At 34.7% G+C, this 26,185-nt stretch overlaps 5 protein-coding genes across 8 annotated transcripts; 2 read left to right on the top strand and 3 right to left on the bottom strand.

Annotated features, from left to right (window-relative positions):
• Positions 1-287: 287 nt before the first annotated feature.
• On the top strand, positions 288-26,185 carry LOC131669028 (FIGNL1-interacting regulator of recombination and mitosis-like). 2 transcript variants are annotated; one of them, XM_058943585.1, is made up of 12 exons: positions 288-396; positions 22,617-22,739; positions 22,831-23,198; positions 23,275-23,432; positions 23,506-23,702; positions 23,779-23,924; positions 23,985-24,111; positions 24,171-24,336; positions 24,413-24,644; positions 24,712-25,048; positions 25,115-25,315; positions 25,382-26,185. In XM_058943585.1, exons 2-12 carry the CDS (start codon positions 22,638-22,640, stop codon positions 25,964-25,966), a joined length of 2,619 nt encoding a protein of 872 aa, XP_058799568.1. In that variant the 5' UTR covers positions 288-396; positions 22,617-22,637; the 3' UTR covers positions 25,967-26,185. The 2 variants fall into 2 exon arrangements, with proteins under 2 accessions (XP_058799568.1, XP_058799570.1); XM_058943587.1 differs by lacking the exon at positions 288-396 and having other exon boundaries at positions 22,662-23,198; positions 24,413-24,640; positions 24,717-25,048.
• On the bottom strand, positions 311-3,224 carry LOC131669031 (gamma-soluble NSF attachment protein-like). Its single transcript, XM_058943592.1, has 8 exons — positions 2,736-3,224; positions 2,580-2,647; positions 2,380-2,464; positions 2,188-2,205; positions 1,906-2,113; positions 1,569-1,817; positions 1,267-1,500; positions 311-1,179 (listed from the first exon to the last, which is right to left on the bottom strand). The coding sequence occupies exons 1-8, from the start codon at positions 2,783-2,785 to the stop codon at positions 1,006-1,008; spliced, it is 1,086 nt and encodes a 361-aa protein (XP_058799575.1). The 5' UTR covers positions 2,786-3,224; the 3' UTR covers positions 311-1,005.
• LOC131669032 (DNA polymerase epsilon subunit 3) lies at positions 5,786-6,554 on the top strand. Its single transcript, XM_058943593.1, has 2 exons — positions 5,786-5,938; positions 6,061-6,554. The coding sequence occupies exon 2, from the start codon at positions 6,061-6,063 to the stop codon at positions 6,427-6,429; it is 369 nt and encodes a 122-aa protein (XP_058799576.1). The 5' UTR covers positions 5,786-5,938; the 3' UTR covers positions 6,430-6,554.
• Positions 6,763-10,433, bottom strand: LOC131669030 (E3 ubiquitin-protein ligase LRSAM1-like). Of its 3 annotated transcripts, XM_058943589.1 has the most exons (12): positions 10,107-10,433; positions 9,581-9,823; positions 9,093-9,506; positions 8,850-8,879; positions 8,443-8,653; positions 8,204-8,365; positions 8,036-8,135; positions 7,702-7,945; positions 7,511-7,636; positions 7,247-7,444; positions 6,968-7,171; positions 6,763-6,901 (listed from the first exon to the last, which is right to left on the bottom strand). In XM_058943589.1, exons 1-12 carry the CDS (start codon positions 10,179-10,181, stop codon positions 6,776-6,778), a joined length of 2,133 nt encoding a protein of 710 aa, XP_058799572.1. In that variant the 5' UTR covers positions 10,182-10,433; the 3' UTR covers positions 6,763-6,775. The 3 variants fall into 3 exon arrangements, with proteins under 3 accessions (XP_058799572.1, XP_058799573.1, XP_058799574.1); XM_058943590.1 differs by lacking the exon at positions 8,850-8,879; XM_058943591.1 differs by lacking the exon at positions 6,763-6,901 and having other exon boundaries at positions 7,029-7,167.
• On the bottom strand, positions 11,201-20,257 carry LOC131669029 (uncharacterized). The gene is made up of 6 exons (XM_058943588.1): positions 20,132-20,257; positions 17,436-19,123; positions 15,215-15,566; positions 12,012-12,126; positions 11,560-11,723; positions 11,201-11,318 (listed from the first exon to the last, which is right to left on the bottom strand). The coding sequence occupies exons 2-6, from the start codon at positions 19,084-19,086 to the stop codon at positions 11,258-11,260; spliced, it is 2,343 nt and encodes a 780-aa protein (XP_058799571.1). The 5' UTR covers positions 19,087-19,123; positions 20,132-20,257; the 3' UTR covers positions 11,201-11,257.

Below are 26,185 nucleotides of genomic sequence, written 5' to 3' on the forward strand. Positions count from 1 at the left end.
CAGTGACGATCGTATTGCGCGTGCGTATACCCGCGAATTTTCAAATTTCAATTTAATTATTTTGAAAAATGTATAAAATTTTAACATAGGAAATCACAAAACATAAAAATAAAATCTTCTTAATACCTCTTAGAAATTAATTATGTATTATGATTTCTTTGTGAAACTTAAAACCAGGGATTTAAACTGTTATAAACTAATGTAAACAATAAATATGGTGGATCTTCTGGAATCTGGCGGCAATTCACACAGTAAATGTCAGTTTGAATACTTTATTTATTATACGTGAAAAAGTTCATTTTTTTAATTAATCGATAATTATCATATCTCTGACATACCATTCGATCTTGTGTAAATTTATTATCATCATAAAAATTAATATTCCTTCTGTAAGCTGTAAGTGTTTGCATCACTGTATTTTATTTTCTCATAACCTCTTTATCATTATTTTTATTTCCATTTACTTATTAATCTGCAATCTGTAATAAATAATAGGAAACCTTCTGAATGAATGTCTGTTTTAGTTAACATAATTGGAATAACTAAGGCTTTTAGGAAAAAAATTAAATAATTATTGATATGTTTAAGAATAAATGCATTTCATTTAGGCATATACATCTTAACATTGATAACATTCTTATTGTTAGTGTTCTTAACATCAGTTTATAATTGCATATCAGTAAAAGTGAATTAATCAATGATTGAAGTTTCTATCCTCAATGACTGATTGCCATCATGCAGGGCTATTTGAAGCTAAATGCTTAAAAAATCTCACAATTAATGTGATTGAGCTGTATAGTTCTGATATTAAAATACACTCTGTGCAAGATGGGATTCTGTTTGAAACAAGTGGTGAATGCTTAAGTAATTTTTGTAATAATTTTCTTTTTTCTTTATGAATTAACACAGCACATAATCTATAAAGACAATAAACAGTACGCTGGCTTTATATATAGCTATAAGGGAATAGCTACATACAATGGAATCTTTAAAAATTGTGTGATATCAACATAAACCACCCTCGTAATCTTCATCTTCTTCCTGTGATGTTTCCACTGGAGCAGGTGGCGGACTAGTGTCAGATTCTAATTTAGTGTCTCCCAACTGGGATCTAAGGGATGCTAGCGTGGGTAGATCATCATTATGTTCCATTGTTATAGCAGATGAAGAAAGTTCCTCCTTAAGTAAAAAAATATATTACTATTTTACACGAAATAACAATTTTAAATTACACCATATCATGTCAATAACAAGTGTTGCCCTTACTTGATTAACTTCAGCTTCAACTTTTGTAGCATTTGGCGAGATATAGGAAGGGGCTGCATTTGCCCTTACTCCCACAGGTGGCACAGCATATTCTTGCTGTGGTAAAGGAAGTCCTCTGGCAAGTTTTGCATATTCCACATCCATGTGTTTAATAAATGGACTATTAAGAGCTGACCTAGCACTGTCTGCATCTTCATTGTCATAGGCTTGAAGTAACATTTCTAATGTTTGTACCTATGTAGAAAGAGTGTATTTTAATTGCACAGCAGTAACCTGCTTGTATTGAATTGAAACAATCTTACTTCTGGTGGATCGCAATAACCACCCCACTCTTTGAATGCTTTCTCAGCTGCAACTTGATCACCTCTTGCCAACTGTACTAAAACTAGTGCAACAGCTAATCTTCCTACAGATGGCTGATGATCAATTTGTTGGTGCATACCAATTTCTCTACGTACTGCATCAGCAGCTTGATCATACATTCCTAATCGTACTGAAATTCTGGCCACTTTACTGATGTATTCTGCAGCTTGCCTGGGGCTATCCTCTCCCTAATAAAAAAAATTGTTTGTAATATTTTCTCACTTATCTACTTATTGTAATAGTAATTCCTTCTTTGCGCAAAAGTGTTTTATGTACCAAAACAACATCACAAGCTCGTCTATATAGCTCTAAAGCCTGCTCTGGTTGAGTAGATTCTAACATTTTTGCTGCTTTGTCTAAAACTGTTGCTCCAGATTCGGGAGAGCCATGTTGTTGATAAAGCGAGCAAGCACTATGTGCCAGTTTAGGTACCTCTGACAGTTGGTTCATTTCCTTCAAAACTAATATGACTTGCTCCAAATTTCTATAGTAAAAAATATTGATCTCTCATGAAAACTACATAAAAATAAAAATTGAAAGTATTTAAATTTAACTTACTTTGCTGCATGAAACCATCTTTTAAAAAATGTAACTGTTAAAGAAAATCAATAAGCAATAATACATAAATATTGTATCACCTACTTTTTTTACTTTTCATGCAATTTGACAAATATCTACTTACCAAAAAAAAAACACAAGTACATAATTTTTCTAAAAATAAGCATTGTAGACAATAATGAAAAAGGATACGATCTGTTTTGCTTATAGCAGTCAGCAGATTTGATAAGGCAATCCTTGCATTGTTGATAATTTTTAACAATACGAAAGCAAGTTGCTGCAACAATAAAAAAATTACAAATTAAGAAGTGTTAAATTAGCAAATTAACGCGGATGAGTCTATTCCACATAACCGTATGAATTAGCGCGGAAAGATAAGAGAGAAATATTACCTGCTGCCGTGTACTCGTCCGCGGCGACCTCGAAGTCGGGCCTCCATTTGAGCAAGGTCGTCTTCAAACTTAAAAGAATATCAATATAATATAGTTGTCAAATATCGACGAATATTTAACTGAATACACGTTCATTCTCGTAGAAAAAAAACTTACCCTTTTTCCGCGTTTCTGATGTGGGCGTTCGCTTCTTCGATTTTAGACATTTTTCTACGAATTTTGGCTGCGCCCTCGTCAAGGCGAGGATCCTGCTGATGCTTTCTCGCCAGCAAGTTTCCCCGCACGCTTGCGTGCTATATATGTACGACCGCGGTTGTATATCGTAATGTACACACAACGTTGCAGACGACAAAGTAACACGTAGCAACGTCGCGAAATCGAAAGCAGGTTCCAGCCCTAGCGATGTAGCGCCGTTCTTTTCTCTTTTGCACACTAGATATTATTTTGCTACCCTTGCAACTGGGAGAACTCTATGTAATCTTAATATATAAGCGGTGGATCGTGAAATTTTACTCAGGCAAAAGACGCACTTCAAGGCTTACAATATCTAAGCCCGAAGAACAAATAAGGTCTATTCACCATCTCTCTCAGCTGAGCTGAGCTTTTATTGCCTTTCGATTCTGCTTTAACAACTGATTCGGTCAACTGTAGGAGTATATAAATGAAAGTTACTAGATGTTTGGACAGCCAAATTATAATGTAAATTAATATTTATTGAACTTTTCCATTAAAGATAATAATCCAAAAATATGTAATGAAATTTAATTTACGGAATGCGAAGTGATTTATGATATGAAGGGATTTCTATTAATATATTGCTATCAATATATTCTTATCTACTTATAATAGTGTGGTTTTTTTTGTGTTAATAATATATCAGTTTAGAATATCCACGTGTATTATAAATAAATAATTTTTCTACCAAATGTTTACGAAATTGAATCAAAGAAAATTGTCACATGCGCCTATCTCTCTCTATTTAATGGCAACTGCTAAGCGTCTTCTGCAACGCCCGATTAAATGCATTGATTTTTCTCGGGCATCATTCCCTTCGGTTCCTTTAGTTTCTTTTTCTTGCTTTTCTGCCTCGTTTTCTTATGAGTAATGCCGTAGGTTAACGTATTCGCATCACGAGCGCAGAAATGACCAGATATGCAATTTTCCCGTTTGTTATTGAAATTTTTTTCTATTTCGCGCTTCGTTACTACAATGTTACCGAGCTGCTGAATAACTTAAATTTTTGAAAATAGGCGGTGATCGAAGATTCCGCTTCCGTGTGAAAGTTGCAATTAAAGAATACAGCCCATTGCAAATTTGTGCTTTCAATTGTATTATATATTATAAACTTGTATAACGCGACGAAAAAGACACTTGAAGTATTTCTAAGTGTACTTAGATAAGAGTCATCGCTTAGTGCTAATCGATTCATCTTTCGCAAAACATCGGTGACGTCCAAAAAATTAAAGTATTCAAAGGGAAATTACTCTTTCGAGCGAATATCTTCCAAATTTTTTACTGTAATTTATCAGCGCTAATTAACTCTTTTTCGGCTGAATGACAACTCGTGCACTTTCAAGTAGTTTTCACGTAGCTTTCATATGGAGATGTCTATTTGTGGATGGATTGTTATAGCATTGAAAAGGTCGAACTACTAGTAAAAATTACAAAAGAAAACACTTCACCAGACATTTGTATGAAGATATGTATCCCAAGAAATATTGATTCAACTTTCTTAGTTAGGAAGAATTTAAAGAAATCTTACTGGTTGATCTTCAACAGGCGAGTTCAATAGTTTCTCGTAAATCTTAACAGACGTAAAAGATATCGTTCCTTTGGAATTTCCAACAGCATTTCCCATTTTTTCCGCATATAGATACGGTAGACAAAAAAGTTCGAGAATCCAACAAGCTATATAGAGCAAATAATCGAGAGACAAAGATCATTCCTAAATATTAAACATGCACCTAATCAAAGAAAAGAGTATTGTCGTCAGCCCGACTCGGGAATGCAAGCCTACAACGAAGAATACAGTGCTTCGGTTTGCAAGCTGCCTAAAGCCACCAACTCCATTAATAAAAAAATTCAATTGATAAATTAAAAAGACTTATACTTTATCTTTTACATAAATATTGCATAATACTTACGCGAAAATCATAATTTTTTTTTGATATTGTAGTATTTTTCATTGCATGAGCATCGCTTCAAAACTTTTACTACCGCTTGTAAAATTTGAGTTTTTATCATTATTTTTTATGTTCATAGCATAGACATGTATATGTGTACATGATTTTCGGCACTAGATTTCTGAATGTTGGGTTGTGTCAGCTGCTCGACCAGTGCCGTATTCACCTTCAACTAAAAACTTTCCGGTGCCACTGCTCGTACTTTTTTGAGTGATAAATAAACATGACAATGTTATTTATTGTTGACAATTAAGATCACCTGCGTCGATTCTGTAATAGAATAAGCCTACTGTGTGTTCATTTTAATTAAGTGCTTACTCGAACTGAATGTATAACCTTAGAATTTGTTTTCAGTTGAAGATGAATACGGCACTGGTCGAGCAGCTGACACAACCCAACATTCAGAAATCTAGTGCCGGAATTTCTAGGGTCCCTGAGAGCAATTTGTCTAGTCGTAACGCTGGTTATATATAAACAGCGTTATATATAAACAATATATATTATATATATTATAAACAGTATATATATTTCAACTCTATAGTTGAACAAATCAGTTGGTAAAGTAGAACCGAAAAGAAAGTTTAACTGAGAGAGATAGTGAATAGACGGAATAGACCTTATCTTATCTTATTCGGACTTGGAAATTGTAAGACCTGAAGTGAGTCCCTTGCCTGGATTAAATCTCACGACTCACCATTGACTCCACGAATTTTTTTTTATTAGAATAGCGGGAAATTCGAATGGTTTGTCGTAATGTTAAATTTCTTCTTCGGTTTTTTCTTTTCTTCTTACCGAGGATTTCTTTTAGATTAATAATTAAAGTAAATGTATGATTGTTAATTACTATGGATTTTCAAATAAAAAATAAATAAAATGAAACTTAACGAATTGCTTGATTTCTTGATATTTTGTTTGCTCGATGTTTATGAAAAATTGAATATTCCAATTTAATATTGCATACATCATCGAATTCGATTATATGTATGTTGGTAATGTCAAATGTTAATTGACCTACTGAATATGTCATAAAAGTGCTGTGGCGGGAAGCAAGAAAAAACCGCGAAACGCCATAGTGACGTACTGTTTATATTAATATTTTTGTATTGTTTTATAAAAAAATATTTATATTTCATCGTTAATTCTTATTAATTATTCATCAGAAAGAACTCGATAAATGTAAGTATCATTGATAATTGCTATTGTAACGTTGATAAACAGTGGAGATAACCTCAAATACATTTCTTATATTCTAATAATTGAAATTTGCAAAATACATATTTTTGTATTTACATATATAGATGGCTGAAAAACTAGAAGATTTGAATCTTCCTAATGCTGTAGTCACAAGAATTGTGAAAGAAGCTCTACCAGACGGTGTTACAGTTGCTAAAGAAGCCAGATCTTCAGTAGCAAAAGCAGCTTCGATATTTATTCTGTATTTGACATCGTCTGCCAATATGATTGCAAAGAAAAACAATCGCAAAACAGTCAGTGGCCCAGACGTTATACAAGCAATGGAGGATATTGAATTTGATCAATTCATCGAGCCACTACAAGAAGCCTTAGAGAACTTTAAAAAGAACCAGAAAGAAAAAAAAGATGCTACCACTAAGAAAAAGCAACAAAAAAAAGATGAAGATGATTCAGAGATGCAAGAGGATGAGTGAAACAAGTATTGCTACTGATGCACGTCTGTACAAATGTATTCAATAAGTAATTTTATTTTTCTATCTAATAAATCATAATACCTTTAATATTATAAACAGTGTAATTTTATTCGAGTAATACATATTTTTTCTTATTATATAACAGTATCATTGGTAGGTATCTCTTTTAAAAAACTATAAGAAAACTTTTACATGCATAGTAAATTTTAACAATAGGGGAAGGCCTTAAAATGTTTAAAATGCTTAAAAGCTTAATACACACTGTACAAAATCACATTAAGAAATCGATGCTGTAGTATTTTTCACATTTTATCAATAAATGGATTCTAAATGTTAGAAAAAACTATTATTGCCTTGTAATTCTAATTTTGCGCTTAATGGAAGTTCTGCACATTGGACAGTCCATTGAAAGCATTTCAGTACATTTAGCACAACAGCAGAAATGTCCACAAGGCAGGAAAATTACTTCACACTGAAAAAATATAACTTAAATTAGTATTTTTTAAATCAAACAAATAAATAGATAACTCATTCTCACATCAAAATCCATGCAGACAATACACTCTGTTGGTGCAGATGGTTCAAATGCTGTATATTCTTGTTCCGAGGAACTAGTAGAAGGTTCTTCTGCTAATGGAGCAGATGGAGGACAATATTGATAGGCATTCAATTTTCTTTCGGCTAAGTAATTTTCAACAGCCATCATTATTGCAGCTCTATCACTTGCACCTTTCACACCTATCTGCAAATTAAATTTTATTAAAATAACTGAAATATATTTTACTGTAATCAATTACATTAGAATCAAATTTCTTACGTCTTTTAATTGGTCATTGTCAATATTAGGAAGTAAAGAAGGAAGAGTCCATAAAAATGGTAGGCAATGTAATGCTCCAGCTATAGCGACGTGACGTACCAAAACTGGGTCTAGAGTTTCCAAAAGACCTTGAGGTCGCGTTTCGATCAGAGATTGATATTGAAGTAACCAAAACATATTATCTCTTCTAGATGGATTCTGAAAATATTTTTTTAATTAATTTTGAAATTTCTAGTAGCAAAAGTAATGTTTTTAAAAAATTACCAAGCTGTTTCGTTGTTCTTCAATATGTTTTACTGTTTCTAAAAGTTGTCTTCTTCTTTCTTCTTGTTGTTCCAAAAGACTTACTAATATAGCACTCAGGGTTACTCTTTTATCAGCCACATCGTTCTATAGAATAAGTTGTTTTTTGTAAATTTGCATACAATTACAAGACTCGTTCATGCTTTACTTACAATATGTTGATTAATTTCATATTTTCTTCTTTCTAACTCTATGGTTGTTAATGCAGCTAATTGAGATTGTACCAAATTTACTTGCTGCACTATACTCCAAGATCTAGCATCACTACGTTCTAGCAATGCAGCCACAAGAGCTTTTTGCAATTGTTCATCTTCTTTTACTCTAATAACTAAATCTTGCCTATTTTTTTCTTGATCTTGCATCACTTTTAGTAATTGTTCATTATTTTCTAATTCTCTAAAATAATTTATTTTCAAATCTTTTAGATTTCTTCTGTATTTATTCATAGACATAGACAACTGTTCAATCACAAATGTTTCTACTTACAAGCTTAATAACGATTGAGCATTACAATCCCTAAATGCTGTATAATCTGCCAATTTTTTCTGTTTAAGTAGTTCATCTTCCAATAAATCTTTCATTGCCACTGGGAAAGACAAAAATTATATCAATAATTTAGTGAACTATGAAATGTGTGAGAAGCATTCCACTTACAAAGGGTGTCTTTTGTACGATGTAAAGATTGCTCTGAATGAGTTCGAGAAAGAATATCCATTTCTTCTTTTTTTTCCATTTCAAGAAGTTGGCCTTGAGCTTGACGTTCTTCTTCACTAACATGTAAAAATTCCCTAATCACATTATCTGCTTCTTTTTCAGCTGGATCAATAAAGAAATTTCAATTTATTTGTTTTGTTAATAAAAAAAGGTGTTGAAAACCATGAACGATATTTTACCATTATAAATGTATGACAATAATCTAGTACGATTAACATCTCTTTTGTGTTGAACCTTTTCTATTTCTTTATCTAACTGAACTTGTTGATTAGCCAAATCTCTGAGAAGCTTTTCTTTATTAATTTTTAATTGATTCTGCATTTCCAACTCTTGCCTTTGTTGTTGCTTAATATTTTCTTCTACTTCTAGAAGAGCATTTTGTCGTTGTTCCTAAAATAAAAATTATAAGTATTTTCAATAAATTGTATTAATAAAATCTATTTTCTTTAGTAAAAAGCTGATTTGGTAAGATTCACAAATCACAAACGATGATGATTCATAGATGATTTAAATATGATCTTCATGATAATGGTTTTGTGATAAGTGATTGTTGTGAGGATGAAAAATTATATGTACTTCCACGTGCCTTTAGCCTTTCTAACTTCAAAAGTGTTGCCTAGAAAAGAAAAGAAAAATGGAAAAATTTAAAATATAAATGTTCCATTCAAATAGTTTTTATGAATTAACAAATGTCAAAAGATGACAAAATAATAAGAAAACTAAAAGCTTGAAACATAAAATTCTAAACACTAAGCACTATTTTAATGAATAGAGTAACTGTCATTTAAAGACATCACAATTGATTTAGTTAAGTATACAAGCTTCAAACCTGAACTTCATTATCATTGTTATACATTAGTGACTGTACATTCTGTAAATTTACATCAATTGGTGCATCAATTTCTGAAATGCACTTTTCTGGTGCATAATCTATCCCGCATTCGTTTGCTAAAAAAGCTACCATCACAATTGTTCCACCACTCTGTATATGTCCAGGGGGATAGGAAAGTTTCAACTCATCTATACCTAGATGTGTTATTTTCTGTGCGTGCCCTAGTGATTTCGGCAACTTTTGTAAATTTTTATTGTAACCAATATCAAGAAAAGTAAGATTCTTTAATTTTCCCATTTCTTCTGGCAAATATTTGAGTTTGTTTTTGGAAAGATTCAATATCGAAAGATTTTTCAAACGTACTATTTCATTTGGCAGTTCTTGCAACATATTTTCTTGTAAATACAACTCCTGTAAAAATAGTTCTATGAGATTTATAAAAATTATTTCATAATGAATACTCATGTAAACAACAATATTTTTACCTTAAGTGATATGAGGTTAACAATTTCTGAAGGCAAGCTGTTTAATTCATTGGAATGCAAATCTAGAATAGTAATGAGGGATAGGTTTTTTAAGGCACCTCCACTTGAAAGCGATTTCAATTTATTGCAATGTAATAGTAATGTGTCTTTTCTGAACACTTCACAAAGTAGGTAGGTACTCGATGGTACACTATCTAAATTACATTCTGAGATGTCGTAAACTGGAGATGGGCTCATCCTGGCCTGTAAATAAGCAATAAATTTCTTGTAAACATAATCATATTTGAATATTATTAATCTTAATTCAACATTGTACAATAATTATTGTTCCAAAAAAAATGTAAGGTTTATTTAACGAATCTATTTTTCCTAGTCTTGATTAGTCAAATACGCTCATCTAGAAATTATGCAATCCAAACAATTGATGTAAAGTATATATATTCAGTATTATGCAAACATTTGGTAAAAGTGATTGTAATAAACGTCGAGAAAAAAGAAAAATAAAGAAACTAGATAATCAGCTTACCAAATACAATTTGTGCTCAAGTCGAGCTTTGTAATCGACTTTGTTGGCCTTATTTCCATGCCTCCTGAAGGACATCGTCCGCTTGTCATGACAATTGAAGAGCAGTGCGTTCAACTTTTGCTGTTGCCCCGAAATCTAACACACAATTCGTCTCTGTGAGTTACCGCGACCACATCGCGACTGAGTCTTCATGTTTGACGTGCACGTTACTGCCCGTGGGCTTTTACGCTCGACAGCGTTTTGCAGCTCGCATGATTGGGATGATTCACGCGTTTAGTACAGTACTTCGACCGTTTCATCCACCTAGCAGACGAGGTTTTGTTTTCTTTTTTCATTGGCCTCTCCTGTACTGCTGTGGTCGCCCCCACACGGATCCAATGTTTGTTTTGATGCACGCTCTCTACTCTACTACTATACTCTATATCGGCTATTTCTTTTCCTCCTTTGAATTATTAAGCTGTTATACCAACTGATAGTTTTTTAACTCTTTTTTTAGCATAGGCTGGATTTATATGTTTTTTTTAACGAAACGTGAGCTGTATTGTCTTTGTTTGACAGAATTTTCAAAATGTACGATAAATATTTTTGGAAAAAATTCGATTTCCATTCTCTTTAATGAGTTTTTTCTACTATATATGAAATTATCAGCACGCTAATATCTAATATCTTTAATTGTTTCGGCATGTAGGAACATCTGTATACATACATATTTAAATAATTATGTACATACTTAAATAGACTGAAATCGCTGCTGAAACCCTAACTTTTTTGTATGAGTCGGATATTTGTTTGTACTACAGTAAGAAAAGCGAACATTTTACAGATTTATATCGATAAAAATAATTCACTTCTGCATTTTCCGAAAATTATAACGTTTAAAATTATCAAACATAAATTATTTATTTAATAAACAATACAAAAACTTTCAAATGTTTTATTACAATATTTTTATTAAAATGAGAGATGTGACATGGCGTAGGTGTAAGAAATAATTGTCATTTTATTGAAAAAGTTACTTTATTGCTATTTCTTTTTAACTTTTAAAAGCGAGTACTTGTGCTCTATCGTGATAAGTCACGATAATATTTTAATTTCCAAGATACATTCAAAAATTTCTTTAGTTACAAATATACAAAGATTTTTCGTAAGCGTTAACAGTTTTGGCTCACTTCTTTTTGGCGTAACCGATATTCAGTGGGCGTTAACATGCCTCTGAAAATTAAAAACAAACATTTTATCAATTTTTTTCATCGATAATAATTTGATCTTTTCGTAATTTGTCCACGTATAATTTTCATATTAATCTCAGCCAAACTGGCTCTCTCTTAAAAATTGCGTGAATTTAGAAAGCAGGTTAAATTGAAGTTGAAAAATGTATAACAATAAAAACAATTTTTTCTACGATAACGGACTTTTTTTTCTGCGGTGGAAAAAATTTATTTTACTTGTATACCTTAATACCGTGTCAAATGACACAAAGACTCCTTTGTCACACATTTTTTTATATAGATGCCAACATTCTTTTTCTTTTGGAGTTTGACAGTACGGTTCACAAGGCATTGGTTTGGCCTTTTCCTCGCTGACTTCGACAACCGGGATTGTAGAATTTACAATTGTCTGTAAAATCAAATAGCTCATTATTTGAATATTTTAATTGTGATTAGAGTTTTGATTAAATTTTATTCTTTTTTCTAGACTCAATCTACGAACAGTTTTTATGATTGAAAAGAAATTTGGAAAAAAGTGCTAAAACTATATCTTGACGTAATCGGAAGATTATGTTATCGCGCAATATTTCACACTAATTTGGTTTATAAAGCAAAAAGAGTGGTAATTTTTCAAAAACTTGATTTCACATGCAGACACAAAGACAATTGATCGATCGCACTTTAAGAGGATACTTGCCTTCGAGGAGACATTCTCCTGCAAGTTGGCCGCGATTTGCGAGGCGATTTGCGACAGCCGCATCTCCGTTTGCAAGCACGTCCGACTGGTGTCTGACGAGCGTTTCTCGTGGTTGCTAAAGAACGAAGAAATGAAAATGGGAGCTTAATTTTGAGAAAAGCAGCTGGCGTGCTTAAGACGAACGATGAAATCACGCGAGCTCGAAGCGTTTGACGCTGCGCGAAAGCGAGTTGAGAGTGGTAAAGGGGAGTATGGATATGTCCAAAATCGATCTCAATTAACCACCTATTTTTCAGTCTCTCTTTTCTTCTCTCCCTCTCATGATTCATCGGTGCAATTAGGGCCGAGGTCTCATACGCGACCCAGCACATTCGCTTGAAAAGATGATTTAGGACCAAGGCGCGTGTCCGTGTCTTGTTTTGCTAAAGTTTGTTGACCTCTTTACGACCAAAGTTTTACCGCCTGAGGCTATAACATTGTTTAGCTTTCTCGCGAAGACAAATAACTGCAATATCTACCCAACGAATTCTTGGCTGTCGTTGTAAAAGTCTAAAGTTATGACATTTATTGATCATATATATTATGCGGAAACGTTATCGAGTCGTATCTATTTCTATATTTCTTACATTTCAACTATATTACGTAAGGTTTGAAAGTGGTTTAGTAATTTCTGTTTCAAATTGAATATTATATAAAATCATACAATCTTTACAATAATCCAATATTGGCGCAAAAATAGGTTTAAGCAATCAATATTGTTACGTTGCCTCTTAGTGTCATAGTCAATGAATCGTACTTCATTGCAATCGAAACCGAACGGAATGAAATGATTAAACAATATCTTTTGTACAATGATGACTAAATATCATCTCAACTTCAATCTCAACGACTTAATAGTTGGTATTGTCGCTAAGTTAATATATAGATATGTTCATTTCATCACTCCAAATTTGTTTCCCAATAAAACATTTAACCGAGTCTTTTGATAATGATTCATCGATATTTAGGTGTGATTATTATCGATGTATTTTCCGATTACCGATCGCACTAATTCGGACAAACGATAGACAGTGAAGATCAGTTTTTCTCGTTCACGGTATGTTTCAGTGCCATTGATTAAATTGAACTCAATTTTCAATAAATTGTAAGATGCCTAACTGTACTTTAAACGTCGATAAAGACCGGCAAATAACCAAAGTACACGCTTGCCGAATAACATTTTCTTGCTAATTCATTCGGGTAACTGGATATCATGTCTCTGCCTTTCAGCATACGAAGATTCACCCTGATCGCTTCTTTCGCAGTGTAGTCAGCACGTGTCAGTGTTACTCGTCAAGATTCACTGTTGATGGATTCTTACAATGTCCTCGTCCAAAGGAAGGGCAGATAAAAAAAAAAACACGAGGATAATCGATATTCGATTACGAACGAAACGAGGCATATCAATTGCTTTTATCTCGTCCGTTTCGATAGTTTTGCCATTGAACAATATCTATCAGTAGCTACGAGTCGAGAATATTCCTATTGATTGCTCGTGAACGATGATAAGCTTTCGAAAAAGAAATGTGAGAAGTCATCGTCACGACGTGGCCTCTCAAATAACAATTTGTTACCGTCCTCGTACGAAGTGCCCGCTTATTTCTTTTTTGTGTACTCATCATTTGCATGTTTACAAGGAGTATAGATAGCGAAGGTCGGAACACTACAGGACGGATTTTCATTTGCGATAACCACGCGATATTGTATCCGAGAGGCTCTCTTTTTTTACATTTACTTCTCTTCGGCGCTTGGCAGCGAGGGAAAAGGATCCATATCCGTATCTTATTCCACGGACGACATAGATTTTTATTTTACTTCGGCGCTTTCGTCGCTTCGACGTATGCCGCGATTTATGAGTTATTCGATTTGCATTTCTGCGCCATGAAAACGCGTTCAGTTATGGTTGATTTAGCGCTCACGTCAGAATTGTTTAAGTTGCACTGGATTGTATTATGTTATCGTAACTTCAATGAAATCGCTTTTACTTCTTTGAAAATATTTTCTTCAAGTGTAAAACTGCGTTTTAGGATACAATTCAAACTAGAAATTGAAACTTTTGTGACTACCAAAATCTTCTAACAACTTAATCTAACAAAAAAGGGGCGTAGTATCGTTGTCCTCGATGTATTCTCATGTGAAAAGCAACGCTCCGCATTTACCGCCGCAAGCGATCATATCGTTAGAAACCCGCATTTCTATTTTTTCGGGTCCTGAAATAAAAAATCGAATCCCTTAACTTTTTGTTAGTTCTTATCTCTTTCACGACTCTTTATCATTTATATGTACTACTATACACGCTACAATATTCACAAGCAGTGGCGATGGCTCATGGTACGGCCACGACTTCGTCTCGTTTTCAGTTCCACCTACTTTCGTACGAGATACCTTTTTGCTGTTTCTTTTTCGTTCACGCACTTTGTTAAGGATAAAATTATACGCTAAATATTTAAAAAATGTTTTCACTTTCGTTTTTGGTTACTAAGTAGCTTCATTGATTTGCCTAACAAGCGAAAACTTATTATAATAAATTATTAATCACTCGTACGCATTAGTCGCATATTAATAAATATTATTTACTTGAAGTATTTTTCTTCCGTGTAATTTACTATAATAAACCAAAGCAGATAAATTTGTTTTAATACACTTGTCAATATGATCTTGTAAGCGCGATTTTAAGTTGGAACGAAGCCCGAACTTACTAGAGGCTCGCGCAGTTAAGACAATCACGTTGACTAATAGCAGAACATCTGACTCAGTTTTTACTTCTCCACGGAAGCATTTACTTTTGCTGTACAACTTCATTAATAGTACAACAAATTATTTTTTCTTTTCATTTAAGATCGGTAAAGTGGAAGTGATAAATAGGACAAGCTTGCCGATATACAAGTATTGAAGTTTTATTTCGTACACTTAGTGTTGACGTTAATGGCTATCTTGCATTCGTAGAAAGCACAAAAACGTCAGCACGAACGAGAACGAAACCACATAAACAGTTAGACTTCTGCGTCATCGATTATTCCGAATTTAAGAGATAGAGATTCACACACGCTGAGGAAAATTTATGTTAAAAAGTAAAAGTGAAAAATGTAAAAAAAAATAGTCTTGTTGTTTTTGAGAGATGTAAAGTAGTAACGAATTAATAAAAAAATTTGACAATTTCTTACGTATCCCTGGTAGTAACAACGGCACTGCGGCATCTTACGAGTTTCCTCTTCTTATCGAGTACATCACCGATCGGTACAGCAAGACATCGCTTTTCGCGGTCGGTCAGTGGTGCCTCAGTCGTCGGTGCTTCCTGCTGCTGTTGCAACGACATTATCATTGGCGCGTATTGAACGGATTCCATCTTCCAGGATGTCATTGCCGCAATTAGTGGTGTCGAATTATCGTCGGTGCTTGAAGTCACGGCTTTGCTAAGAGCGATAAAACGAGCTTGCAAGTTGTTGGATGTTGCTCTAGAGTCATCGTGACTCGGCGGTGGAGACTCGTAGTCGAATGAATCTTGCTGGAATGAGACTGAAAATGAGACGAGAGTTCATTAGATTACGTCGTCATTTTTTTCAGCAGTTTACGTTACTGCAATCTGTTGTAATCAAAACGTTGCGCTTTATATCAGTGGAACAAGTATGGCTTTGGTCAGGCATTGTCTTAAACTTCCATTGCACCTTACTTGTAGCAAAATGCGCAGTGTAAAATACGTCAATAAAAAGCGTTACAACAAGTCAACTTAAACGAAAATTATTAGAAACAGCTTTATCGTCACTTAACAAAAATACAAACGTAGTTCAAGCAAGATAATCTAGTAACAATCTTCAAAAAAAATTGTAAAAGAAAAGTTATCTGCTATTATTTTTCGAGTAAAGAGACGCATCATCATTTGAACTAGATTTCGGGTATGACGTTAGTGTCAATGTCGTTGCGAAAAGAAATACAAACGTTGTCCTAAAAAAACGTCAAAGCTACAATCCTTGGCCGTCTTTTTTTTCACAATTATTGACTATAAACGAGTATCATCTCGTAAATCACCGAAGGCACGGAAGGGTAAGAAAAAAAGAAATTGATGGAGGGTTAACGGCATGAGATATTAGTTGCACTTTCGTCATGTTTTACTGCCACGGTCAGATTGTATTTCCTAAAGAAGTTATAACATGAAACTCAGGTGACTTATTGCACGCGATGAGTTTTCCCGTAAAACTGGGACAATCGAAATGCTAAATTTTATGGCATAAACATACAGTTTGGTAGATCTGTGAATCTTCCATTTAAGTTTTGAAAATTTCAATTTAAGGTAGTATTTGTTCAAATGTTAATTTAAAAAATTGATTGTTTTCATTTTACAGAATATTCTTTTCAACTTTAAAGAATCTTAGAACAATGTAATACAAAAAGAATTCTCTGGAATTCGAAGTTGATAATTGTACTAGAATCTTTTTTATTTATTTTCATTAAAACCTATTTTCTCATACATTTTGTTTTGTTTCAAAGTAGTTTTCGTACATCCGAAATTGAGTTACAACTTAAACATTTTTGGTAAATTTTGTATAATTCGACACTGTTGAACTTTTTAATCATAATTTTTAAAATAGTGTTTGCGTTAGCAAATAAACATTTTAATTTGAAATAGTGAAAAAGATGTTTAAGATTAATTATAAAATGAACAAAACCGTTTTTTAAAAACTGTTAAGCTCTCTTTTTTTAGGTATCTAAATTACATTAAAAACATGTGTGCAAGTTACTCCAAAAACGATGAAACGAAAAAAAAATGTATATTACATCATATACAATCAATTTTCTCAATCGGCAAAGATAAAATCGACCCCCCCCCCTCCCCCGAAAACAAGGTCTCGTAAAATTGAATCATCATCTCAACCAAAAAAGGAAAGGAAAAGAAATTGTAAGTGATTCTCCTCTCGAGCTTGCATGTTGCGCAATTACTTTGGTTAATTATGGACTAAAGGCATGCATATATGTATGTACTTTGCATATAAGCACAAGACACAAAGTTCTCTCGAGCGTTCGTACACAAAGCCGCGAGCGAGCGGTATCATAGCCTTGACGTTTCATGAGCAAATTCACAGTCATGTTATACTACTATATATTCGTAGTGCTCATGAATGACTCTCGACCTTGCACTTGACGTTGATACATCGGACGGCTCAATCGTCGCCCTGAATGAGTCGAGCTTAACTTTTTGCTTGTAACAGAAAGAAAGTCCTTGGTAACAAAAGAACCTATAACTCATGCGCGCTTCTGAGAGTTCGCCGGGAATTCGAGAAATTTCTAAGGCGTTCACTTTGAACTTGGCGAGCTTTTTAAAATGACGTCATCGTCTTTGTTCCCGCGAACTAGATAACAAAATATCAAAATCGATGAAATAATCATTACCTGATTTGAAAGGCTTCCTTATACCAGTGGAAAACCCATTGGAAGATTTGATGATCGGTGTAGTAGGCAACTTACTCCTCAACTCACTGATTAGTTTATCATCCCTTAATAAATTATCATCCATTTCACTTTCGCTATCAGCTGAGCTAATCAACGAAACCATCGTGATAACATCTCCAGTGTTACCTTTGCTTTCCATCATGGCATTCTTACTACCCTTCGATTTGCTTTTTCTTTTACCGTCAGCAACGTCATCCTCGCCATCCTTTGAGTAAGCTACCGATAAGCCCCGTCTTTTGCTCATTTTCAATCGCCTTTTTACCGACGGTGCCGATTTGACTGTTCGACTTTTTCGCTCGTTGGCACTCATGGCACGTGCAGGTCTTTCAGGTTCAATTAGCGGAGCTTGCGTCGATGTTATTCCTGGAGTGTCAATGACGATGTTGACTTGTGTCCGTCTTTGCGGTGGAGCTGAATTTGTTCGTCGAAAACTGGTTCGTGCTGGTTCTTGTTGTGGTGTGCTAACTCGGCTGTTGATTCGTGATGTTGATGGAGATTTCTCGGTTATCGGCGTGTTAAAAGCTTTGTTCAATCCACTTTGGAATCCAGCTCTTTTCAATTTAGCTTGGGAGTAATCAGGTTCTTTGATCGGTGTTGTTGTCCCGATAGATCCGTTGTCGTTGTTATCTGCAGGTTTATTGTTTATCGTCAAAGGTGCATTCCAGTCAGTGCAGTTGATACTAATACATGGTTTTTTTTCAACAACAATCACGTCATCTTTATTTTCTGTTAGCGATGATGCAATGTTTTCTTTATTCTCATCTTCTATAACATTATCCTCATCTTTAACAGAATCTTCGACAGAATCTTCGACAGAATTTTCGACAGAATCTGTGGCAGAATCTTCGGCAATTTTAATGGCAGACTCGTTGGATTCAGAAGATGAAAACCAATGTTGGTACTCAACGATCTGGATAACCGTGGTGTCTTTCTCTTTTTCATCAACCACTTCGCTGATCATTGATTCATTGATCACCGTGGTGTCTTTCTCATTTTCATCAACCACTTCGCTGTCATCTCGAACATGAATCACATCCTCTACTTCTTCGTTCTTCACTTGAATCTTCGGTGTTATAACAGTTCGATTAGTCATCGTTGACAATCTCGACTCCGATCTTTCTTCCATAGTATTATGAGCTAGAAAAATATCGATATTCGTTTTATTCTCTTCTCTCTGTCGCCATGCCAATCTTAATCTCTCAGCCAGTTCCTGCCTTGAATACAGAAAGGTTGCTTTTTCCGCCAGCGGACATCTTCGACTTCCACGCCCAGTTGTCGGTCTACTAGATTTGCCAGTTGGGATTTGTCTGGCAACGATTTCGACACTATCGCTTTTCGATTTTGACGGTTGATCGGCCCAAGCTACTCGAACTTTAGGGCGGTCGTGCACTGACACTTGATTGTTATAGAGATCGCATTTGTTACTAGCAAAACGACTCCGTGATGCTACTGTACTCGAGTATACTTGCAATGTTTTTTCGTCTTCCGATGAGCGTTGACGACGGATTTGTTGCTGACGTCGTGGTGGTTGCTGCAACGAATGCTGGCGCACCGGACCTGGTGGCCGCCGAGATATCCCGTTATTATTCATTCTTTTTATTTCCACGGAGACGATGACTTGATTTTATCTGTAGTTTAAAATAAAAATAAAGTGATTATTGAACGTTCAACAAATGAAAGAATTAAAAAAAAATAATTTCTAAGATTTTTTTTCACTTTCCAACATAATATCTACTAGCAAAATTATACGCATTGAAAGTTATTTATCACAGTAGTTTAATGACGTTCACAAATCATTTTTATCATATCAAGTCCTGTATATTATCGAACTAGTTGTAGTAAAGCAGTAGAGTAACTTTCAACCCGAAACTAGATCAACTGACACTGTTAGAATCAAATTAGCAGTTACAAGTTTAGCAGAGCAATCATATATGCCAGAGAAATGAAAACACGAGGCAATCAAGTCTCTCATTTCTAGAATGCTCAATAACTGAGTACACACGGCTTAAATTGGAAAGAAACCGAAACAGAAATTTCCACAGAAGTAACAAGATTGGCAGGTACCAACGCGTAATTGGATTCTGGTTACAATCGAATTCTAACTAAATACAATGTAAATAAAAATTTATATCGGTTATCAATGCTTAATTGCAAAGAAAATTGGAAACGCGATTTGCTTGCTTGAAATCTTATGGCACTCGTTCAAGAGACGCAAAAGGCACGTTGCGATGGTAAGATATATGCTAAACGCGGCTGTAAATCGACTATTTACGTGAGCGTTGCTATAGCACGATGTACACATACTTGGCATGGTCGCTGAACTTGTATGAAAACACTTGATTTTCTGTTTTAATCAAAGATTACTTTAACTACTTATGTACTTGGATTTTCTTCGTTTAATTAATAATAGAATTGACGAAATTGTAAGGTGCTTTTTTAATGAAAAAGCTGCGAGTACACGACTTTTAGTTGGAAAATTATGAGCCTCATAATTAGTAAATAATTTAGGCCTTTTATTTGCCTTGCTCGGAGCTTAACAATTTAAAATCTAATCGTTATTCAGTCGCAGCGAATACAAAAAGTTTAAAGTTGTAATAAACGCAAAGACGACATCGAGTGGTGAGTGCACCTCAAACCTATTACTTCGAACGACTGAATTAAAAGAAAAGACGACGGAGATGATGCAGCCAGCCGCAAAAAGAAGGAGTTATCATCGTGGAGTCTTGGGTCGCAAGGGCCGCTGCCCCATGCGCGCACTCGTACCCCGACGCCGCCGTCGACTGACTAACTGACTTTAGCCGAGCCGCGCGAGCGTGATGCACGAGCGGCTGCGTCTATACATCAGCTACACCCCGAGTTCTCCTCGTCGCGGCTTTCTTCCTTTTGTTTTTCTCTTCGGCCTATGATATTATATATATAATACGTATATAGTATACGCGTTGTCGATTGGTGAATATTCTATAGAATGAATTAGTTCGTTATTGGCAAGTTTTTGGATACGGCTTTTTTCGATAATGAGTGCAATGTCTATTAACTCGTTCTTAATGTATTATTATTTGTTGGTTTTTATAAAATACATGCAAATATACAATGGATCAATTTAAAAATATTTTGTTCGTTGCTTCAAAGTTAATCGTATTGAATTTAACGGACATGGCTTTCGTTATATCACGTTGAATACAATGTTTGATTAACGTGATCAACATTTTTTATGCAAAGTTTCATTTGAATCGTTTCATCCTTAATTTTATAACTTAATTGTGTTTTTCTTTTTGTCAATATGGCAATTAGATGGACTTTAGTTTGCATTGGCAATAAAGTAAATGTGAACATTTAGCAAAACGCAAATAAAGTGAGTCATCATAATTTCAACTGCATCATCTTAGTGAGACCAAATGTATTGGTCACGGTAACATAACGAGCTTTTGCAACAAGAAAAGTCTAATGATTTCGACTTGTAGATTGTCCAACTGAGCTCATTCTCTCGTCTCGTGTAAAGCCATCCTCCTTAAAGTTCATACCATAAACCAGTTTACTCAATTCGATCTCCCACCTGCCAAGGGCTTATTTCGAAATTTGATGTGTGCATTGTTGAAGTTCACATATAGAGTCGACCGTTCTTTCCACGCGGCAGTCACCTGTTATTGATCAAAACTTTGCCTATCATCCGACAGCTTGTTGTCCGCAGTTACCATGGCATCCTGGCCCCCAGAGCCAATCAGTCAAATCGCGCGGCAAACGTTCCCCTTTTCTTCGGGGCCTCCGCCTCTTCCTGCTTCACCTCACTCGCGTTTGCGCCTTTTTCTCTTTTTTCACGCTGTCGCTACTTTTTGTGTCGATCTTGGTGGCAAGTAGCATAACTCGTGGTTATGAACTCTCGACAGAATAACAACTCTCGTGACTTACTTTCGGGAAGTTGGAAAGTAGGTAGGCGATCTATTTTTTTTATTTTCTCTCATAAAAGTTTTCAGGTGATGAGTAAGAACGCAATTATTAACGGGCTATTAAGGTGGAGAACTATTTTGATAGATTTCTTTCTTTTTATTTTGCGGAATAAAACATCGTTGCACGTGTGAAAATGTGTGTGTTAATTGTTTGTAAAAAAATGTATTCAACTAATATATATAGACTGATAGCTTATGAAAAATTAATTTCTTTACTTTAGCCAATCGACCTAGGAATAACAAACTTTTTGAAAATGGTTAAACGATGGTAATCAATTTACTGATTATTATAACCAAGATAATCAAATCTACAGATTCATACTAGCAAATGAAATAAACGTAATTCGAATAGTTTTACAATCATCTGTCACAAAATTTGATCTATTGAAAAGGTTTCAAAAAGATAATCCGTAAAAAAAATTCATGGTGACTCCGAGAACAATGTTGAGCTTAACTATAACTTTACTGCATAATCAGTTTTTTCGCCCCGTTACCTTCTTCCACCTTTTTATCACTTATTTCTCTCGCGCTTTCTCGACAGTTTCTTCTTTCCGCTTGTCAAAAACTTTAAACAAAGAAAATTTTTTCCCCAAACCTGCGAGCCTACTTTTTGTTTAATTGACTGTCGGTGCGCCGATCTTATTGAATCACGATCGAGAAATAATAAGCGTAGCGTGAAAAAAAAAATTCCGCTAGAAAAGTTTGATTACTTCGGGTAAATTCACCAGATTGCAAGGAAGCACACGTCTTGCGCGATACAATAAGCCTTGATCTACGCGTCTCGAGGCGATAATGGAAGAGAAGCGCCTTAATCGAGCCAATGCCTAATCCGATAGATGAGGCGCGATTCGAAAATTGTTATGCTGATGCGCGCGCGCGAATGCTACGACTTGGGTAAAGGGTTAACGCGCTGGCAATGGCTGTTAGATGCCAGATATCGCGGCTAATGGCTCAACTTTTGCCCATCCACGAGATTTGGCATATGTGGAGCGCGTGCTTTCGCGTATCTCTGGTTTCACGTGCCACCGATTTCTCGATTGCGAACCACCGAACGGACATATTGTCGTGTCGTGTCGATGTCACTTGCCAGATTAGAGATGCGATTACGCCGAGATACCTTTGTAAAATAGGACTACTTTTTTTCGTTACTGATTTTTTTTTTCATTTTTTGTTCAAGGATTGGATAATAAGAATCAAAATGTCGGAGATACCGTCACATAGTTTTTTGGATGAGGATCCATTTTTTTCAGAGATACTTTCCAGCCAAGCTGATATTGAAGATCAAATTCACTACCTAAAAATATCCTTTAAACCATATGGCAATTGGAATATTTGATTCTATTACATGATAAAAAAATCAATAAAATTAATCCTTAATACACGCATTTTACGAGGCTTTGGACAGTGACAAATGTATAGAAGAAAAATTGAATGACATTCAAAATTTTCTCTCAAGCAGGAGCATGAAAAATGTCACAGCTGATATTCTAAACGACAAAGTATTTAATGTCACTCTCACTGCAGCCCAAAAGTTATATTTCGAAGTAACCAAAGAAATTGGTGAGAAATTGAAAACTAAAAATGGAACAGAAGATGACATAAAAAATCGGTTGAATCTCATGATCGATTTATTGAAATGCTGGGACACGTGCATAAGCCATATGAAAACTTTGGAAAAAATATCGATAATCGCTGTACAGAGTTTTCCCTCGAGTTTGTTTGAAGTTACGATTGATGCTTTAAACCATTGCAAAGCCAGGTAATACGAATGTCTACAAGTACTGATTTATAGCAAAACTTGTTACCAAGAAAAAAATCAATATAAATTGTTTTAGTTCGGAAAACTATGGTGACTACTTCCAAGCAGTTTGCGACACCATCGCTGCACTTTTTCGTCACTGCGTAGCAACTTTGAACTCATTTTATGCTCTCTTAGATACAGTTATATCTTTTGACACGAACCAAGAAGATGAAATGAATGTTTTATTAAGAAGTATCTAAAAAAACGCGACTTATTTGACAACAATTACATTTATTTTGAATTAATTTAAAAATACAATTTCTAGTAATTGACGCAACTGGAAAAATAGCAACCCTGTCCTGTGGTATGGATGCTAAAACTTTAACAGAAATGTGGAAACAATTTGGCAAACTTACCACTATCTATTGTTTGGCAATGAAGGAACTTTCTCCCAGCGCCGTGACGTATCATCTCAAAGGACTATCAGAAAGCATACTTGTCGTTCTTTCTTCAATCGGTCAGGTATGATTTGCTAGATTCTATGTTTTAGCTACCTAGAATTACCAAAGCAATACTAGATTACTTTTTATCTTTTCAGAAAAACCAAAGATCGACTAATGAAAGGTCGATTCTATGCAGCAGGTTACTGCTGAAAATTCTGGAAAAATTGTCGAGCGCTTACTGCGGTTGGATAAGGAATGAAGTGATGATGGAAATCGTTATAATGCTTACAAATTTGTTCAGGTATTTTTAAAAGACTATTTATCAATCGGTTCGTTACTCACGCAACATCACGTGTTTTAGATATACAGAACAATGTTTGAAAATGACCAGTTACACCGCTGATTTTATAAAGTTTATCGTAACGAATTTTACCTTCATGATAGATCCTTTTGTTGACGTCATGTTTAAGAATGATAGCTTCAAAGTGGTAAGCAATTAACGAGTAAGTGATTATATATGTTTTCTAATTTGCCCATGATCTTGTAGGCCTTTTTTGAGCATGCAAAAAATATCAGCAAAGAGTATCTCGGTTATCATTTACTTGTGTTGACAGTCATGAAAAAATTGTCGTCGCTCCCGTACGAAACACAGCAAGAATGGTGGAATGGGGAAAACTCCGTTATAGATGTTTGCTTTCGCAACATTGACAGATGTAATTGATATTTGTTTTATTCAAACTTCAATAAAAACTTCACTTGACTTCATGATAATGTTTTTTATTACTACAGTAACAAAAGATATTTGCATTGGAGAATTGGAAATACAAATGTCTCGAGATGCCTCGCAAGCATCCTACTCGACGAACATATACGAAGCCACGTGTCTTAGTATTTTCAGTTTGGTGTGTCAAGTTTCACGTTCAGATTTTGATGCACTGATTTCCTTGCTTTTAAAGTATTTGTTGAGTGGAAAATATTATAGTGCTTTACTCTGTTCAGATATATGGTGTTTTGTATGTCGGTAAGAGTGTGATTGTACAAAATTATTAAATTATCTTTAATGTGTTAATCGAACAATCATTCCGCAGATTAGGCTCGTCGGGGATGTGTTACAGTACCTTCAAATATTTATGGCAAATATACGACTTACTTGAGCATCGCGAAAGCCACATGAACGTTGTTATACTTTCGAATTTGCTTTGTCGTCAATTTAAATTTCTCGATGACAATGACAAAAATGACTTCATGACTGGTATCACAATAGCAATAAAACCTCATCAATGGAGATTAATTGCTCGGATGACGGATGCCCAGAAAAAAAAACAAATTCAACGACAAATTGATGCTGCAGCTGTAAATAGCAGAATATCCCTTGATTTGAAAAATTTGGAAGAACAACCATCTTTATGCAATATGACTACCTTAGTTAGTGAATTTGCTATTTTTCATTTTCTTTTTATTGCTATTATTATGAATTTACTTAATTTTCAGATGAAAAATTTGTCGGTTATCCAAGCTTGTGAAATACAGCAGGATGAAAAATCGATCGATACTTTCGTCAAAATGTGGAATAAAATTATTCATCTCTTGGGAGATTGTGAAGGAGCACCTCTGCGTGCCTTACATAGTCTCGCGATTACGGTTGTGCGAGCAACGTTTCCTGCGCAAGGTCAAACGAAATATATGACTATGGTAATTGTTTGCACTACTCAAATAGAAGTAAATAATTTATTCGTAACATTAAATTTCCCTTTGCAGATCCTCCAATCAATGGCATCGCTATATCCATACGCCTCGAGTGAATTACACCTAGAATTCTGTCAATTTTTTAATCGATGCGCTGTACAACTGTCGGAAAACGACGCGGACACCGTTGCCGATCTCTATATCCGATTACTTAGCGACTCTAATACCTGCGTTCAACAAGAAGCCTTCGAAAGTTTCGAACATCTAACACGAGCTTGTCCTAATGGTAATTTGCTTGCCTCGGTTGCTATGACTATCAAGAATGCTCAATCCGAAGTGTCAAGGACGTTGCCGGCTTACATATCTGGTGAGATGGTGCACGAAATCGTTGGTTTTACCGATGTAAATGAACTGCTTGAAATGCTGAGCATCTTGGACGAAAAGCACGTTTGTCGTAAAAGGAGTTCGGCTGAGCGGGAAGAAAAGGTATTTAAATCAGATGAGGGTACTACTAATGGATTGGAGGATGTTGATAAACGAGCAGAAAGAGTATGTCTGGATATGGAGCAACTGATAAAGATGAAGGTGCAAATTAAGAGAGACGTCTACGATAGATTGCGGCAAGTTTGTCAGAGGTTTTTAGATCTTCATTCATGAAGATTGAACATTTTACTCTTTTGCTTTAAGGTGGACATTTGTTCAATAATGCGTAAGCTTGACTCCATTGTTAAGAATCTTAGAGTTTGATATCAACTTTTTACGTTTGCTAACAGTTCTACTCATTGTCAATTATATTTTAACAATCAATATTGTATTTTATTCATTATGTGAATCAAATCAATCTTATTTTTTATAACGTATATCATGATTTTTCGA

This window comes from Phymastichus coffea, unplaced genomic scaffold, assembly GCF_024137745.1.
Source record: "Phymastichus coffea isolate CEN01 unplaced genomic scaffold, Cenicafe_Pcof_1.1 PCOF00086, whole genome shotgun sequence".
In the NCBI taxonomy this organism is placed as follows: Eukaryota; Metazoa; Arthropoda; class Insecta; order Hymenoptera; family Eulophidae; genus Phymastichus; species Phymastichus coffea.